The 18,132-nt window shown below is 48.2% G+C and overlaps 1 protein-coding gene across 1 annotated transcript in view; it reads right to left on the bottom strand.

The window, feature by feature from the left end:
- Positions 1-18,132, bottom strand: part of LOC135547625 (potassium voltage-gated channel subfamily H member 3-like) — a 194,934-nt gene that overhangs the window by 77,786 nt on the left and 99,016 nt on the right. The window contains exons 2-5 of the mRNA XM_064976793.1: positions 16,974-17,207; positions 8,883-8,985; positions 8,657-8,688; positions 1,616-1,755 (exon numbers count right to left, since the gene is read on the bottom strand). Coding sequence (XP_064832865.1) covers positions 1,616-1,755; positions 8,657-8,688; positions 8,883-8,985; positions 16,974-17,207 — 509 coding nt within the window. The remainder of the gene's footprint in view (positions 1-1,615; positions 1,756-8,656; positions 8,689-8,882; positions 8,986-16,973; positions 17,208-18,132) is intronic.

The following is an 18,132-nucleotide window of genomic DNA, read 5'->3' on the forward strand; positions in this document are numbered from 1 at the left end:
GGAGGGGTGAGGAGAGAGAGACACGTCAACAACATGTTCTGGAGGGGTGAGGAGAGAGAGACACGTCAACAACATGTTCTGGAGGGGTGAGGAGAGAGAGACACGTCAACAACATGTTCTGGAGGGGTGAGGAGAGAGAGACACGTCAACAACATGTTCTGGAGGGGTGAGGAGAGAGAGACACGTCAACAACATGTTCTGGAGGGGTGAGGAGAGAGAGACACGTCAACAACATGTTCTGGAGGGTGTGAGGAGAGAGAGAGACACGTCAACAACATGTTCTGGAGGGGTGAGGAGAGAGAGAGACACGTCAACAACATGTTCTGGAGGGGTGAGGAGAGAGAGAGACACGTCAACAACATGTTCTGGAGGGGTGAGGAGAGAGAGACACGTCAACAACATGTTCTGGAGGGGTGAGGAGAGAGAGACACGTCAACAACATGTTCTGGAGGGGTGAGGAGAGAGAGACACGTCAACAACATGTTCTGGAGGGGTGAGGAGAGAGAGACACGTCAACAACATGTTCTGGAGGGGTGAGGGTGTGAGGAGAGAGAGAGACACGTCAACAACATGTTCTGGAGGGGTGAGGGAGAGAGAGACACGTCAACAACATGTTCTGGAGGGGTGAGGAGAGAGAGAGACACGTCAACAACATGTTCTGGAGGGGTGATGGGAGAGAGAGACACGTCAACAACATGTTCTGGAGGGGTGAGGAGAGAGAGAGACACGTCAACAACATGTTCTGGAGGGGTGAGGAGAGAGAGACACGTCAACAACATGTTCTGGAGGGGTGAGGAGAGAGAGACACGTCAACAACATGTTCTGGAGGGGTGATGAGAGGGAGAGATACATCAACAACAGGATTTAGGATACTAGCAACATGTCAAATTCAACATACTATGTGTCTGGGGGTTTTCCTGACCTGAACAGGAAACCAGAGGTTTTGGTTGGTTCTGCTGTAGTTATATCCCATAGAATAATAAGGATACATTTATTTTCCCTTTTGTAAACTACTGTATGTCACCCATTCTGCCAGTCACATTCTGTTAAAGGTCCCTAAAGCACACACATCCCTGGGTCGCTCGTCTTTTCAGTTCGCTGCAACTAGAGATTGGAACGAGCTGCTACAAACACTCAAACTGTCGTGATGTGTGTTTTGTCCTATATTTATATTTTATTTGTTTATTTTTAATCCCAGCCCCCGTCCCTACAGGAGGTCTTGTGCCTTTTGGAGGCCGTCATTGTAAATAAGAATTTGTTCTTAACTGACTTGACTAGTTAAATAAAGGTTTAAATTCAATTCAATTAAATGTCTACATGAACGGAAAAACAAACACAAGGCTTTTTTCACTAAAGTCAAGGAGAACCTGCTCAGTCGGATCCAACAACCTTCATCCCATCTGGTGTGAAGGCACCTCTCTCTGGCCTCCATTACTGGCCCAAACCCATTTCTATAGATACACATGAAAGTGGCTGGGACAGGAGGGACTGGATTTTGTAGATTGAGTTCCTCAAAGCAAACGTACTCAATGTCCTTGTAGCGATCCTTGAGATGTGGTTGGACACTAGGCTGTCAAGGCAAGGTGTGTGTGTTGGGTGTAATAGGGCAACTTGCATTGTTGAGTTTAATCTTGCTCTTGTCCTGTTTCTGCAGGTGTCCAGACAGGTGGTAGAGCACCGCCCGGCTGCGTCTGCGGTTGGTGTTGAAGCCTGGAGGACGGGTGACCTTGTGCATCTCCAGACCCGTCTCCTCATCTGGGAACACAGAGAAGGTTGAGGAATTAACTAATTCATTGATACACTTTAATTGACATTTTCTTTGAGAAATGGACAATCCATATAGAGTTGCCTCAGCCATGTGAGTACAACAACGCACACATAAACAATTATTTAAAAGGATTTAAAATCACAACAAAGTCATCAGACCTATTTCCATTGTGATCCTTGTGGGGGTGAAGGGTTCATTAACTACCAATCTAGGTTCAGATTGCCTTATGCCCCATCCTAACCTCATAGCCATTAGGAGATGGAAGAATGTCTGATCATGCATATCAGTGTTTAGGGGCCATGTCAGTTCATAGGGAAAAACAAAATGGAAGGCATGATTCAGCAGTGTATCATTTATCTTCCATCTCAACCAATTAGATATACTTCAAATTATTCATATTATTTAACTGATTCTGCTACTCATTTCCCCTCTGTCCATAACTCCATATGTTTTGCTCAAAGGTATCCACCCTTATACAGTAACTCAATTCACTTTATATTCCCACAAATTAAATTAATTCAACGCTATTAATTGGATGCATCTCAAATGGCCCGGACCAGACAAAGACACATTCATGTTTCTGAAATCCATACCTAGGAAAGGAAACCCTTCCTCTCTTCCTGCCTCTCTACCCCTCCTTCCCTCCCTTTCACCCCTCCCTCCCTTCCTCTCTTCCTGCCTCTCTCCCCCTCCTTCCCTCCCTTTCACCCCTCCCTCCCTTCCCCTCCCCCTTCCCTCCCTTCACCCCTCCCTCCCTTCCCCTTCCTGCCTCTCTCCCCCCTCCCTTTCACCCCTCCCTCCCTTCCTCTCTTCCTGCCCCTCCCTTCCTTCCCCTCTTCCTTCCTCCTCTCCCCCTTCTTCCCTCCCTTTCACCCCTCCCTCCCTTCCTCTCTTCCTGCCTCTCTCCCCCTTCCCCTCCCTCACCCCTTCCTCTCTCTTCCCCTTCCCCCTTCCCTCCCTTTCACCCCTCCCTCCCTTCCTCTCTTCCTGCCTCCCCCTCCCTCCCTTCCTCCTTCCTGCCTCCCTTCCCTCCCTTTCACCCCTCCCTCCCTTCCTCTCTTCCTGCCTCTCTCCCCCTCCTTCCCTCCCTTTCACCCCTCCCTCCCTTCCCTCTTCCCCTCCCCCTCCCTTCACCCCCTCCCTCCCTTCCTCTCTTCCTGCCCTCTACCCCTCCTTCCCTTCCCTCCCTTTCACCCCCCTCTCTTCCTGCCTCTCCCTTCCCTCCCTTCCTCTCTTCCTGCCTCTCTCCCCCTCCTTCCCTCCCTTTCACCCCTCCCTCCCTTCCTCTCTTCCTGCCTCTCTCCCCCTCCTTCCCTCCCTTTCACCCCTCCCTCCCTTCCTCTCTTCCTGCCTCTCTCCCCCTCCTTCCCTCCCTTTCACCCCCTCCCTCCCTCCCTTCCTGCCTCTCTCCCCTTCTTCCTTCCTCCCTCCCTTCCTCTCTTCCTTCCCTCCCTTTCACCCCTCCCTCCCCTCCCTCTACCCCTTCCCTCCCTTTCACCCCCTCCCTGCCTTCCTCTCCCCCTCCTTCCCTCCCTTTCACCCCTCCCTCCCTTCCTCCTTCCTCTCTTCCTGCCTCTCTCCCCCTCCTTCCCTCCCTTTCACCCCCTCCCTCCCTTCCTCTCTCCCCCTTCCCCTCCCTCCCCCTCCCTCCCTCTCTTCCTGCCTCCTCCCCCTCCTTCCCTCCCTTTCACCCCTCTCCCTTCCTCTCCCTGCCTCTCTCCCCTCCTTCCCTCCCCTTCCTCTCTTCCTGCCTCACCCCTCTCCCCTCCTTCCCCCTCCCTTCACCCCTCCCTCCCTTCCTCTCTTCCTGCCCCTCCCCCCTTCCCTCCCCTCCCTTCCTCCTTCCCCTCTCTCCCCTCCTTCCCTCCCTTTCACCCCTCCCTCCCTCCCTCTCTCCCCCCTTCCCTCCCCTCACCCCTCCCTTCTTCCTGCCCCTCCCTCCCTTCCTCCTCTCTTCCTCCCTCCCCTCCCTCCCTTCCTCTCTTCCCTCTCCCCCTTCCCTCCCCCCTCATTCCCTCCCTCCTTCCTCCCTCACCCCCCTTCTTCCCTCCCCCTCCCTCCCTTCCCTCTCTCCTTCCCTCCTGCCTCTCCCCCTCACCCCTCCCTCCCTTCCCTCCCTTTCCTTCCCCTCCCCCCTCCCTCCCTTCCTCCTTCCTTCCTCTCTCCCCCTTCTTCCCTCCCTTTCACCCTCCCTCCCTCCCTTCCTCTCTCCCCCTCCCTCCCTCCCTTCACCCCCTCCCTCCCTTCCTCTCTTCCTGCCTCTCCTTCCCTCCCTTTCACCCCTCCCTCCCTTCCTCTCTCCCCCTTCTTCCCTCCCTTTCACCCCTCCCTCCCTTCCTCTCTTCCTGCCTCTCTCCCCCTTCTTCCCTCCCTTTCACCCCTCCCTCCCTTCCTCCCTCCCCCTCTCTTCCCTCCCTCCCTTTCACCCCTCCCTCCCTTCCTCTCTTCCTTCCTCTTCCCTCCCTCACCCCCTCCCTCTCTCCCTTCCCTCCTCCCCCTTCCCTTTCACCCCCCCTCCCTTCACCCCTCTCCCCCCCTCCCTTCCTCTCTTCCTCCCCCTCCTTCCCTCCCTTTCACCCCTCCCTCCCTTCCTCTCTCCTTCCCTCCCCCTCCTTTCACCCCCTCCCTCCTCCTCCTCTCTCCCCCTCCCCTCCCTTTCACCCCTCCCTCCCTTGAGCCAGGTGCATCTTGGCACCATTGTTAATAAGAATTTGTAGCCAGAGGTGAGTCTAACAGGAAGTTACTGAATGACTCATCAGTAAACCACGGGACAGAGAGAGAGGGATGGTGAGGGACATAGAGGGAGAGAAAGAGAAAAGTACTTCTTGTTATTTAATTATTTTCTTAATATGTTCATATTTTCAATGAATCATTCATTTAATTTCTTGGCAATATGTACAATACATATTGATGTGAGAGAGAAAATGAGAGAGAGAGAGAGAGAGAGAGAAAGAGAGAGATCCAAATCAAATCAAATCAGATAAAATGTTATTGGTCACATACACATGGAGAGAGAAAGAGAGAGAGAGATCCAGAGAGAGAGAAAGGAGAGAGAGAGATCCAGAGAGAGAGAGAGAGAGAGAGAGAGAGAGAGAGAGAGAGAGGAAAGAGAGAGAGAGAAAGAGAGAGAGAGATCCAGAGAGCGAGAGAGAGATCCAGAGAGAGAGAATGAGAATGAGAAAGAGAGAGGTGAGAGAGAGAGGAAAGAGAGAAAGAGAGATCCAGAGAGAGAGAGAGCAAGAGAGCGCGAGAGAGACAGAGCCTTAGCTCTTTGTGATGAATTCATTGATATTATTTTTTTTGTTCTAAATCCAAAATGGTCGCCAGTGCTGAATCAGGTTTAGGAAAGGTGGTATTACCGTTGAATTTTGTTGCCATACAAAACACAAATCCTTTTAATTTGTGGATAGTGGACCAGTCTTCAACAATATGCCATTATATTTTAGAATTAACCACGGCTTGTTTTCCCCGCTATTATCCAGAAGGCGAGGTCAGTACAGGTGCATCAAAGCTGGGACCGAGAGACTGAAAAACAGCTTCTTTCTCAAATCCATCAGACTACTAAACAACAATCACTAACTCAGAGAGGCTGCTGCATACATTGAGACCCAATCACTGTCCACTTTAATAAATGGATCACTAGTCACTTTATACAATGGCACTCTAAATAATGCCACTTTAATAATGTTTACATATCTTACATTACTCATATATATCTTGTATATACTGCATTTTATACCATCTATTGCACTTTTCCTATGCCGCTCGGCCATCACTCATCCATATACTTACATGTACATATTCTCATTCACCCCTTTAGATTTGTGTGTATTAGGTAGTTTTTGGGGAATTGTTAGATTACTTGTTAGATATTACTGCACTGTCGGAACTAGAAGCACAAGCATTTTTCTACACTCGCATTAACATCTGCTATTCATATGTATGTGATAAATACAATTTGATCCTCAGGTTCCTAGATTTTGGGGGAAAGGTGGAGGCAGCAAAGAGAGTATTGTATGAATCAGTGGTGGGATGTGGGAAAAGTCCAAATTTGGCTTTTCTATCAGTAGTAAACAGCTCTCATCCTCAGAGGCTAGGAGAGTATTGGGGGAACTCAAGCATAGTATCAGTGAAGTAGAGGTAGAGATGGTGGGGCAAGACAATGTAGGCCTCCAGGCTAATTTAGCTGAATTATGTAGAGACCTGGACAGTTTTCTACTGAGTTGTACAGGGCAGAACAGTGTGATCCCATGTGTGCTCAGGTCTTGTTTGCAGGACACCCTAAGCTCTCTCTGGCACAGAGGGATGAAATGGACATTCCTCTGTTGTCCCATGAACTGGCAGAGGCCGGAACCCACATGTCCCCCGGCCTTGCACCATGGGTAAATAGACTCCCAGTGGAATTTTCAAAATAATTCTGGGGAATAATTGAACTGGACTTCTGTTGCGTGTTGCGTGAATGCGTCGGGATAGGAGAGTTGCCAATGAGCTGCCGTCGGACGGCTCTGACTCTCCTGTCCAAAAAAGGGCTTGTGTGAACTTAAGAACTGGAGGCCAGTGGCATTGCTCTGTGCGGACTACACAATATTTGCCAACGTCCTTGCTAACAGACTGAAGTCCCATCTGGACTCTATAGTGCACAAGGACCAGACATATTGTGTACTGGGATGCTCAATCACGGACAACTTGTTCTCAGTCAGGGACATGTTGGACTTGTCGAGAGTTTCTAATGTGAACTTTGGAGAAGGTTTTTGAGAGAGTGAACCATGAGTATCTGTTTAATGTGATGTCTGTGTTTTGGCTTGGGGAAAGGTTTTTGGCTTGTGTGAAGATGTTGTATGCTGGGGCGTCATTTATGCTCAAGGTGGGAGGGGGGCTCAGTAGGCCAGTCTGGATGAGCCGGGGCATTAGACCAGGATGCCCTCTATCGGGGCAGTTTTATACAATAGCCATTGAGACTTTTTTGGAGGGATAGCCCCCCCCCCCCTCTGCTTCCGGGGGGTTTGCAGTGGGGTTGTGAAGGAATTAACATTTTGGTGGTGTATCTGGGCTCGGAGAGATGGGTCAGGAAGGAATGGGAGGGGCTGTCACAGAGGTGTCAAGACTGGCCAAGTGGAGGTGGCTCCTGTCCCAAGTGTCATACAGAAGGAGGGTGCTGATAATCAACAACCTGGTGGCATAGTGTTGTATATGTCTGTCCACGAAGGAGGACAGGGTCTGGTGGGACTAGAGTACAAGGTGGTTGCATTCCGACTAAAGGCGGCGCAGAGACTGCTGTACCATACTGATGTCGGCTGGAGGGAACCAGCATGCACACTGCTGAGGGGTGCTGGTGGATTAGGGTTGGACCGGCAGCTGTTCCTCATGAGGCTGGAGAGGTTGAGTATAGAGGTCTCTCTGATTTTTACTCTGCAATGCTGAGGGCCTGGAAGCTGCTAAGGCCCACAGGAGTAGGGGGTGTGGAGCCGGGGCTGTGGGTGTGGGAGGAGCCTATCTTCCACAACCCAGTGATTTTTTTGAGATCGGTTCAATCGGCCACCCTGCAGAAGCGATTGATGGCAGCAGGCTGGGTGACCTGCGGTTGCTGGTCGGAGGAGGAGTGGAATTTGAATGGTTTTAATGGTTTTCATGAAATGAGGATGTATCATTAAAGAAAGACAAAAAGTCCAAAAAGTCTCTCTCTCTCTCTCACTTTTCTCTCTCCATCCATCCCTACCTTCCTCCCTAATCTATAACAGTGTAACACCTGTGTGCTGATGAGGCTCGTTAAAGGTTACAGTCATTACGTCCTTGTGATAAATGACAGAACAGAAAACATGAACACCTCCCTCCCTCCCTCCCTCCATTCCTATTCACCTCCCTCCCTCCCTCCCTATTCATCTACTCTATCTTTCTCCCATTATTTCACTCCCCAAGTTGTTTGCATTTATTAGAACATGTAGTAACCCTGTGTGGTGTCTGGAACAAAACTGAATCAGCGTCAAGTGAAGCTGAATGCAGCTGAATGCAGCGGACATACGACTGAATGCAGTCCTCCGTAGCCAGATGAGATATGCATTAGAACAATAACAGAGAGTGGCAGAGAGGGAGAATGTCAGGGTGAAGATCAGGTAGTTTCAAGTTTTATCAGTCGTATGTCCGCTGCATTCAGCTTCACTTGACGCTGATTCAGTTTTGTTCCAGACACCACACAGGGTTACTACATGTTCTACTAAATGCAAAAACTTGGGGCAGCACGGTAGCCTAGTGGTTAGAGCGTTGGACGAGTAACCGGAAGGTTGCAAGTTCAAACCCCTGAGCTGACAAGGTACAAATCTGTCGTTCTGCCCCTGAACTGACTTGCCTAGTTAAATAAAGGTACATTTTTTAATAAACATGATATACACCATCCAACAACGCAACAACAAAAATAAATAATAAAATACATCAATATGAACAAAAAGTAAATGTCTCAGTAGAATAGAATAAACATTGTAGCATCAGTGTAATACAGGAAGGCACCATTTATAGTCCCAATATTTACACGTGTTTTGGGGAAGGGGGGGGATGGGGGGAAAGTGTTTAAATTATGTAGTATTAAGCAATCATCAAGGTAGCCTTTCTCTGAAGTATAAATATGATAGAGAACAGCTGTAAAACCTCATTTGACAGTATAAAATACTCAAATCTTTCTATCTTCTCACCCTGTCTCGTTCTCTCTCTCTATTTCTGTTACGGTCTCTGTCTCTCTCTACTCCCTCCCAAGTTCACCTGAGTTAAGACCTACTCAAATCAGGTTAACCCATGATAAATCAGACTTTAAGCCAAGTTAAGTTAGATTCTAACTCAGGGTATCTCACCAGTCTCGGGGCCTTGCTCTGGGTCCTGGTCTAACTCAGGGTATCTCACCAGTCTCGGGGCCTTGCTCTGGGTCCTGGTCTAACTCAGGGTATCTCACCAGTCTCGGGGTCTTGCTCTGGGTCCTGGTCTAACCCAGGGTAACTCACCAGTCTCGGGGTCTTGCTCTGGGTCCTGGGGTCCTGGTCTCGGGGTCTTGCTCTGGGTCCCCAGGGTAACTCACCAGTCTCAGGGCTTGCTCTGGGCTCTGGGTCCCGGTCCTTCTGGGTCCCGGTCCTTCTTGTTGTCAGTGATGTCCTTGTGGGACACCAGAAACAGCACCACCTCTCCCTTCTCATTCTTAATGGGCACGATGTCCAGGAGACACCAGAACTGGGTACCTGGAACACAGATAGAGGTGCATATCACTCACTGGAGTCACAGTGGCTCTGAAAGTAGACTACTGCTCACATACTGGTAGAAAAACAGTGAATCAGGTGGATATGTGTAGTGGCGGATTGGTACAAAAAGAGATGGAGATGACCCTGATAAAGATGTACACATCCCAGCTAGCACATCACATTTTGAGAACCATACAGTATGTTTCTTAGAGCAAGGTTATCCTAAAGTTATTTTGCATACCACCTTCCCACAACGTTCTGGGAATGGTGCAGGATAGTTGCTTGGCTTTGGAACATTCTCAGCATTTTTAAGGAACTTGACAAGATATATATATTTTTATTGGTACTTAATTATTTAACATAATTGTTTTTAAAGTTAAAATGTGGTTACATTTAATTTCAATATCCCTAATGTTCTAGGAACATTCTCCAACTGGTTTGACATTGGGAACATTCTAGGGTAGCCTTGTGGGTTAGAGTGTTGGACTGGTAACCGAAAGGTTGCAAGTTCAAATCCCCGAGCTGACAACGTACAAATCTGTCGTTCTGCCCCTGAACAGGCAGTTAACCCACTATTCCTATGCCGTCATTGAAAATAAGAATTTGTTCTTAACTGACTTGCCTAGTAAAAAAAAAATAATAATAATTAGTTCAGAGAAGGTTAAGAAACAACATTCTTCTGTGGGAATTTCAGTACTTCAACATACTGTAACATTTCCTACAGGTTTCCTCATCAATCTATTTAAAGGCTTGTTCCTTTGAAAGAGGGTCTGTTTGAATAGTCTAAAATGAACAGCTTTGTATGAGTAAAAAAAAACAGGATGTTAGCTCCCTCCTAGTGGCACAGTGGACTAATTCTATAGATAGAGAACATAAGATCATAGGTTTGAATCTCACCGATGCTGTGCCACAATAAATACAAAAACATGTTTGCACGCTTAATGTCTAAGCAAATCAATTTTTATCTGTGCTTGAAGTTCAAAACAGTTCAACTAAGATAGCAGTGTTATAATTGTTATAATTTTATTGAAACATGTTCTCAGAACGTTATTTAATTACTTTCCATTAATAACCTAGAATTTCTGTTCTCAGAACATCAATAAAACCTCCCAGGAAAACCTTCAGGGAACCATAGCAAAACATTCTCAGAATTTCCCTGCAACCTAAAAATACATGTTCCCAGAATAGTTTAAATGTTCACTTCTATTCTCAGAATGTTTCAAATACGTTCCGTTTGACCAGTATGGCTTTGTTCCCAGAACTAATGGGAAACCAAAAATGTACGTTCCTATAGATTCCAAGGAACCAAATCTGCTACCTGGTATGTGAGTACACTCCGTCGCACACACACACACACACACACGCACGCACGCACACACACACATCATCCTACTACACAGTCCATTACCACAACTAAATCCTCTCCAGTTGTCTGTAGATATAAAAAATATAGGAAAAGCTCCTTTCATCTCCTGTAGAGACTGGAAAAGCTACTGGCTGCTCTAGCCCAGTATGTTTGAATAACAGCAAAACACAGAAAACAACATCTCACTACCTCACTTTACTTTGTTGTGTGTCCCTGGATGGGCACTCTGTGTATGCAAGTGGTGTGCCAAGTCTTAGTTCAAAACAAGCATGTGTGTGTGTGTGTGTGTGTGTGTGTGTGTGTGTGTGTGTGTGTGTGTGTGTGTGTGTGTGTGTGTTATTTTGCTAACTCATTTAAATGCTGTGTGGTTATGCATGTCTAGCTTCACATTCTGCCCCCTGAGTCAAAGCCTACAGCTTCCCTATTAGACATTGTTATTACTGATGGAGCGAGAGAGACACGCCAGGATGTCTTTATTAGTGAATAAAAGCTTTTTCATCTTAGAAAGCGTAGTTCCAAAAGGGTCATTCAGAAAGTGAAATGAGTTTGGCCCTAGCTGACTGTATGATAACACATAAGCTAAAATTGTTTTTTTTTACAGATTTTTATCTTGATCTAGAAGAGATAATAGTTTGCTAGTCTCTATTCAACTGATGTCATCCATACTGTATTAAGGTACATCCTGTTAGATTCTAGCTTGAAATAGAATTATTCATGGTATTATACTAGAACTTATTGATTACTTTACACATATAATAATTAAATATGTTGGCGTCAATGAAGGGTAGATGAGAACGAGGTGTATGAAAAGTTACTGAGTGAGGAAGAGGGTGTCACGACCTCCGCCGAAGTCGGCTCCCCTCCTTGTTCGGGCGGCGCTCGGCGGTCGACGTCACCGGCCTTCTAGGCATCGCCGCTCCATTTTCCATTGTTCCATTTGTTTTGTCTTGTTCCCCGCACACCTGGTTTACATTCCCTAATCACACTGCATATTCCTCTGTCCCCCCCCCCCCCATGTCTTTGTGTGAAATAGTTTTGTTAGATATTCAGTGTTACGCACCAGACTGGTTCCCGGGTATCGTGTTTAGTGTTACGCACCAGACTGGTTCCCGGGTATCGTGTTTAGTGTTACGCACCAGACTGGTTCCCGGGTATCGTGTTTAGTGTTACGCACCAGACTGGTTCCCCGGTATCGTGTTTAGTGTTACGCACCAGACTGGTTCCCGGGTATCGTGTTTAGTGTTACGCACCAGACTGGTTCCCGGGTATCGTGTTTAGTGTTACGCACCAGACTGGTTCCCCGGTATCGTGTGTTTTGACCCGTAGTATGTTTATTGTCATACATTTGCGTTATTGTGAGTGTTTTCGTGCTTATTCACTTTTGCCATTGGCTGGAGGGTTGTTGACGCAGTTGCGTCTGTCTTTTGTGCTTCTGCCAAATAAAGTGCCCCTGATCACAACTCTCTGCTCTCCTGCACATGACTTCGTACCAGTAGCGCACAACCTTGACAGTGGTAGGGCAGACAGTTAACATTCTGTCAAATCATTGTATTGATCAATCTCATGGCTCCTAAGGAGGGAGGCAAAGGGCAACAGTCTGGTCTCAGTCATTGATAAAGTAGGACAGCCAAGGATGAGGGAGGAGTCAGGAATTCGGACCGCTGTCAGATGAAGTGACAAGGGACAGCCCTGTTACACAGATATACTTACACGCACACAAAGGTTCTAGCAGGAGGCGGGGCCATTACTACACCAGTGAGAGGAACCAATTAAGTTCCTGACTAGCAACAGAGATGTACTGGCTGTCTAGACATGCAAGGAGTTGACTCCGCCTAGATAAATATATCTCTATCTAAACATGTCTTTATCTTAGCAGCTGTTTAACCCAGAGGGTGAATGTACTTTGTTTGAGCTTTTCCTAGTAATCCATTTGAGTTTTTCCTCTGTTTGTTCAGAACCGAACAATCCCCCTTTCTTTACCATACTGTATGGGTTGTTGTGACCAGGGGTGAAAGTCAAAAAAAAAAAATGTAATATCACATTTACATAAGTATTCAGACCCTTTACTCAGTACTTTGTTGAAGGACCTATGGCAGCGATTACAGCCTTTCACTGCAACTCTGCATCGAGGTTTAGGGAATTATCGCGGCAGTGAAACTGTATTTCACACTATGATGGTTCAACTTTGCAATTGATCCGCAGTTCACATGCGTGCTGAACTGTAGGTGGTGATCTGTACGGATCACGGATCAACTACGGCCTGTTACACCACTAGTACTTAGGGCCGTTGTCCTGTTGGAAGGTGAACCTCCACCCCAGCCTGAGGTCCTGAGTGCTCTGGAGCAGGTTTTCATCAAGGATCTCTCTGTACTTTGCTACGTTCATCTTTCCCTCGATCCTTACTAGTCTCCCAGGCCCTGCCGCTAAAAAACATCCCCACAGCATGATGCTGTCAGGTTTCCTCCAGACGTGATGCTTGGCATTCAGGCCAAAGAGTTCAATTTTGGATTCGTCAGACCAGAGAATCTTGTTTCTCATGGCCTGAGTCTTTAGGTGCCTTTTGGAAAACTCCAAGTGGGCTGTCATGTGCCTTTTACTGTGGAGTGGCTTCCGTCTGGCCACTATACAATAAAGGCCTGATTGGTGGAGTGCTTCAAAGATGGAAGGTGCTCTGGAAGGTGCTCCCATCTCTAAAGTGGAACCTTGGAGCTCTTTTATCGTGTCCATCTGGTTCTTGGTCACCTCACTGGCTGTGTTCTTGGGGACCTTTAATGCTGCAGAATTTATTGGTACCCTTCCCCAGATCTGTGCCTCAACACAATCCTGTCTTGGAGCTCTACGGGCAATTCCTTCGACCTCATGGCTTGGTTTTTGCTCTGACATGCACTGTCAACGGTGGGACTTTATATAGACAGGTGTTGCCTTTACAAATCATATCCAATCAATTGAATTTACCAAAGGTGGACTCCAATCAAGTTCTAGAAACATCTCAAGGATGATCAATGGAAACAGGATGCACCTGAGCTCAATTTCGAGTCTCATACTTACATAAATAAGGTTGTATATTTGTACATTTTTTTTATAAATTTAATAAAATGTCTGTTTTCACTTTGTCATTGCTTTGTCATTGTATTGTGTGTAGATTGATGACATTTTAGAATTTTAGAAAAAGGCTGTAATGTAATAACGTGTAAAAAGACAAGGGGCCTGAATTCCTTCCGAATGCACTGGAATCTCAGAGCCTATACCAAAAGCAGGACATGGAAACCCAACAATCTACAGAAGAAACAAAATATTAAACAACAATTAGTATTTTGCATGCCGTGGCTAAATGCCAATAGTTCCAAATTAGTTTCAATGTTTGTTCTTGGGTGAACAGTTTTACAACAGGTCTGATTTATAAAGGGAAACATGCATTTAAAAAAAAAATTTCACTAGACAGGTCAGTTAGAAACAAATTCATATTTACAATGACAGTCTAGTGGGTTAACTGCCGTCGTCAGTGGGTTAACTGCCTCTAACCACTAGGCTACCTGCCGCCCCTACACTCTAACCATTAGGCTACCTGCCGCCCCTACACTCTAACCATTAGGCTACCTGCCGCCCCTACACTCTAACCATTAGGCTACCTGCTGTCCCTACATTCTAACCACTAGGCTACCCGTCCCTACTCTAACCACTCGGCTACCTGCCGTCCCTACACTCTAACCAACCACCACTAGGCTACCTGCCGTAACCCCTACACTCTAACCACTAGGCTACCTGCCGTCCCTACACTCTAACCACTAGGCTACCTGCCGTCCCTACACTCTAACCACTAGGCTACCTGCCGTCCCTACACTCTAACCACTAGGCTACCTGCCGTCCCTACACTCTAACCACTAGGCTACCTGCCGTCCCTACACTCTAACCACTAGGCTACCTGCTGTCCCTACACTCTAACCACTAGGCTACCTGCCGTCCCTACACTCTAACCATTCGTCTACCTGCCGCCCCTACACTCTAACCACTAGGCTACCTGCCGTCCCTACACTAACCACTCGGCTACCTGCCGTCCCTACACTCTAACCACTAGGCAACCACCTGTCCCTAAACTCTAACCACTAGGCTACCTGCCGTCCCTACACTCTAACCACTCGGCTACCTGCTGTCCCTACACTCTAACCATTAGGCTACCTGCCGTCCCTACACTCTAACCACTAGGCTACCTGCTGTCCCTACACTCTAACCACTAGGCTACCTGCCGTCCCTACACTCTAACCACTCGGCTACCTGCTGTCCCTACACTCTAACCACTAGGCTACCTGCCGCCCCGACACTCTAACCACTAGGCTACCTGCCGCCCCGACACTCTAACCACTAGGCTACCTGCCGTCCCTACACTCTAACCACTAGGCTACCTGCTGTCCCTCCACTCTAACCACTAGGCTACCTGCCGTCCCTACACTCTAACCACTAGGCTACCTGCCGTCCCCACACTCTAACCACTAGGCTACCTGCCGTCCCTACACTAACCACTCGGCTACCTGCCGTCCCTACACTCTAACCACTAGGCAACCACCTGTCCCTAAACTCTAACCACTAGGCTACCTGCCGTCCCTACACTCTAACCACTCGGCTACCTGCTGTCCCTACACTCTAACCACTAGGCTACCTGCCGTCCCTACACTCTAACCACTAGGCTACCTGCCGTCCCTACACTCTAACCACTAGGCTACCTGCCGTCCCTACACTCTAACCACTAGGCTACCTGCTGTCCCTACACTCTAACCACTAGGCTACCTGCCGCCCCGACACTCTAACCACTAGGCTACCTGCCGCCCCGACACTCTAACCACTAGGCTACCTGCCGTCCCTACACTCTAACCACTAGGCTACCTGCTGTCCCTCCACTCTAACCACTAGGCTACCTGCCGTCCCTACACTCTAACCACTAGGCTACCTGCCGTCCCTACACTCTAACCACTAGGCTACCTGCCGTCCCTACACTCTAACCACTAGGCTACCTGCCGTCCCTACACTCTAACCACTAGGCTACCTGCCGTCCCTACACTCTAACCACTAGGCTACCTGCCGCCCCTACACTCTAACCACTAGGCTACCTGCCGTCCCTCCACTCTAACCACTAGGCTACCTGCCGTCGCAACACTCTAACCACTAGGCTACCTGCCGTCCCTACACTCTAACCACTAGGCTACCGACCGTCCCTACACTCTAACCTCTGGGCTACCTGCCGTCCCTACACTCTAACCACTAGGCTACCGACCGTCCCTACACTCTAACCACTAGGCTACCGACCGTCCCTACACTCTAACCACTAGGCTACCTGCCGTCCCTACACTCTAACCTCTGGGCTACCTGCCGTCCCTACACTCTAACCACTAGGCTACCGACCGTCCCTACACTCTAACCATTAGGCTACCTGCCGCCCCTACACTCTAACCACTAGGCTACCGACCGTCCCTACACTCTAACCACTAGGCTACCCTGCCGTCCCAAAGTTACCTGCGCTCCAAAGTTTATAAATGTCAATATATGTTTGTGCGTGTGCAGACTTTTCGATTATAAAACAGGGCCCTGATGTGCATGCAGGATTATTTATTCACCTGTCAGTGATTCAACTGGAGCATCAAAAACAACCCTGACAAAGTCATGTAACAGGTGGTCATGTTGTGGTTGTACATAAAGGGATATAATCAGGATGAAACAGCCTCATATTCATACAGACAGTGTCCTGTTACACGGCTGTTATGGTGAACGCTGTGCTCTCTGTCTCAGGTGGGTGGATGGCTGGATGACATTAGCTGAATTACATGGTGTTCTAAAACACTGTGTGAATACGGACCTGAACCAGAGGATGAGGGACAGGGCTTAATGACCCTCGAATCGTTCTGGAGGCTCAGGTTGTGTCGTGAGGTCACAAGCATACACTCACACACATGGAAACACTCACTCACTCAAGCACACGCACGCACGCACACACACACAGACACACACACTCGCACAGATACAGACACACACACACACACACACATGGAAACACTCACTCACACGCCGGCGCGCGACACACACACACACACACACACACACACACACACACACCTGTTTGATGATCTCTAAATGGTTTCAGCCCCAGGCCTCACTAAACTTTACTACATCTCTCTTCTCCTACCTCGGAGGGCTGTAAAATGCTAATGAATATGCAGGGACAACCTTTAATTTGTCTTTTTTAACTCTCATTGAGACTGTCCTCCATTTGGCTGTGCTTGTCTTTGTCTACAGCTTATTTATCCAAGTAGCAGCTCTGTAGCTATCCCCTGTTTCCAACACACACACAACATTCACCTCTTCACTCTCACCAACCTTTTTCACTAGTTTTATTTAACTAGGCAAGTCAGTTAAGAGCAAATTCTTATTTACAATATACGGACTGCCCCGGCCAAACCTGAGCCAATTGTGTGCCGCCCTAAGGACTCCCAGTCACGGCCGGACGTGTTGCAGCCTGGATTCGAACCAGGTACTGCAGTGACACCTCTTGCACTGAGATGCAGTGTCTTAGACCGCACCACCCTATTCCCTACCTATGATGTTTTGGATGCACCCAGTCTCTGTAGCCTCTCACCTCCTTTCTTGTAGAACACCAGCTCGGTCTTAAACTCCCCCCTGTCGTCCAACACCCCCTGGATCTTTGCCGTCAGCTGGTCGCTGGTCTCCGGCCCGTACAGGAAATGACATGCACAGCTCTTCTGCATCAGCTCGGCGCGGGCGTAGCCGGTCAGCTCACAGAAGCCATCAGAACAGTAGACAATAGGGTAGAGGGATTGCACCTGGGCATTACCCAGGACAAAGTTACTGTCTGAGGGAGAGAGAGAGAGAGAGGGGGAGGGAGGGACGAAGAGAGAGAAGAGAGGGAATGGAGGGGATGGAGGGAGGGAGGGAGGGAGGGAGGGAGGGAGGGAGGGAGGGAGGGAGGGAGGGAGGGAGGGAGGGAGGGAGGGAGGGAGGGAGGGAGGGAGGGAGGGAGGGAGGGAGGGGAAAGAGAAGAGAAAGGGGGTTATACAACTGAAAAATGGACACACTGGATATACTGTAGCTCTCAAGCAGTCTTTTATCAGCTTAGATCATTTGAGTTTCAGGTTCGTTTTCATTCCAGCAACTTTTCGTTTCGTTAGCCGCAGCGGATTGTTAGACATGTATTGGGACATCCACACTGTGCACCAGGAACGAGAAAGTAATCATAACAAGAGCTGAGGCAGCAGGTAACCTAGTGGTTTGAGCATTGGGCCAGTAACCGAAAGGTTGCTGGTTTGAATTTTGGAGCCCACTAGCTGAATAATCTGTCAATGTGCCTTTGAGCAAGGCACTTAACCCTAATTACTCATGTATGTCACTCTGGGTAAGAGCGTCTGCTAAATGACGAAAATGTAATCTCCAGACACACTGAGAAAAAGAAACATGAGGGAATGGCCCAATGTAAACAGACATGCCAAAATGTCCTGTTCTTTCATTAGAGTTTCATTGAAAAGCCAGAACAGATTTGGCCATTCCACTAACTATGCCTCATGCAGGGACAAACATGCCCTGGCTTGAACCTCTATTTTATGTGTCTGGTCTCTTCCTGTGGAGAGGGAGGAAGTGAGTGTGTGTCTGGTCTCTTCCTGTGAAGAGGGAGGAAGTGAGTGTGTGTGTGTCTGGTCTCTTCCTGTGAAGAGGGAGGAAGTGTGTGTGTATGTGTCTGGTCTCTTCCTGTGAAGAGGGAGGAAGTGAGTGTGTGTGTGTCT

The sequence above is a fragment of the Oncorhynchus masou genome, chromosome 10 (genome assembly GCF_036934945.1).
Source record: "Oncorhynchus masou masou isolate Uvic2021 chromosome 10, UVic_Omas_1.1, whole genome shotgun sequence".
Lineage (NCBI taxonomy): Eukaryota > Metazoa > Chordata > Actinopteri > Salmoniformes > Salmonidae > Oncorhynchus > Oncorhynchus masou.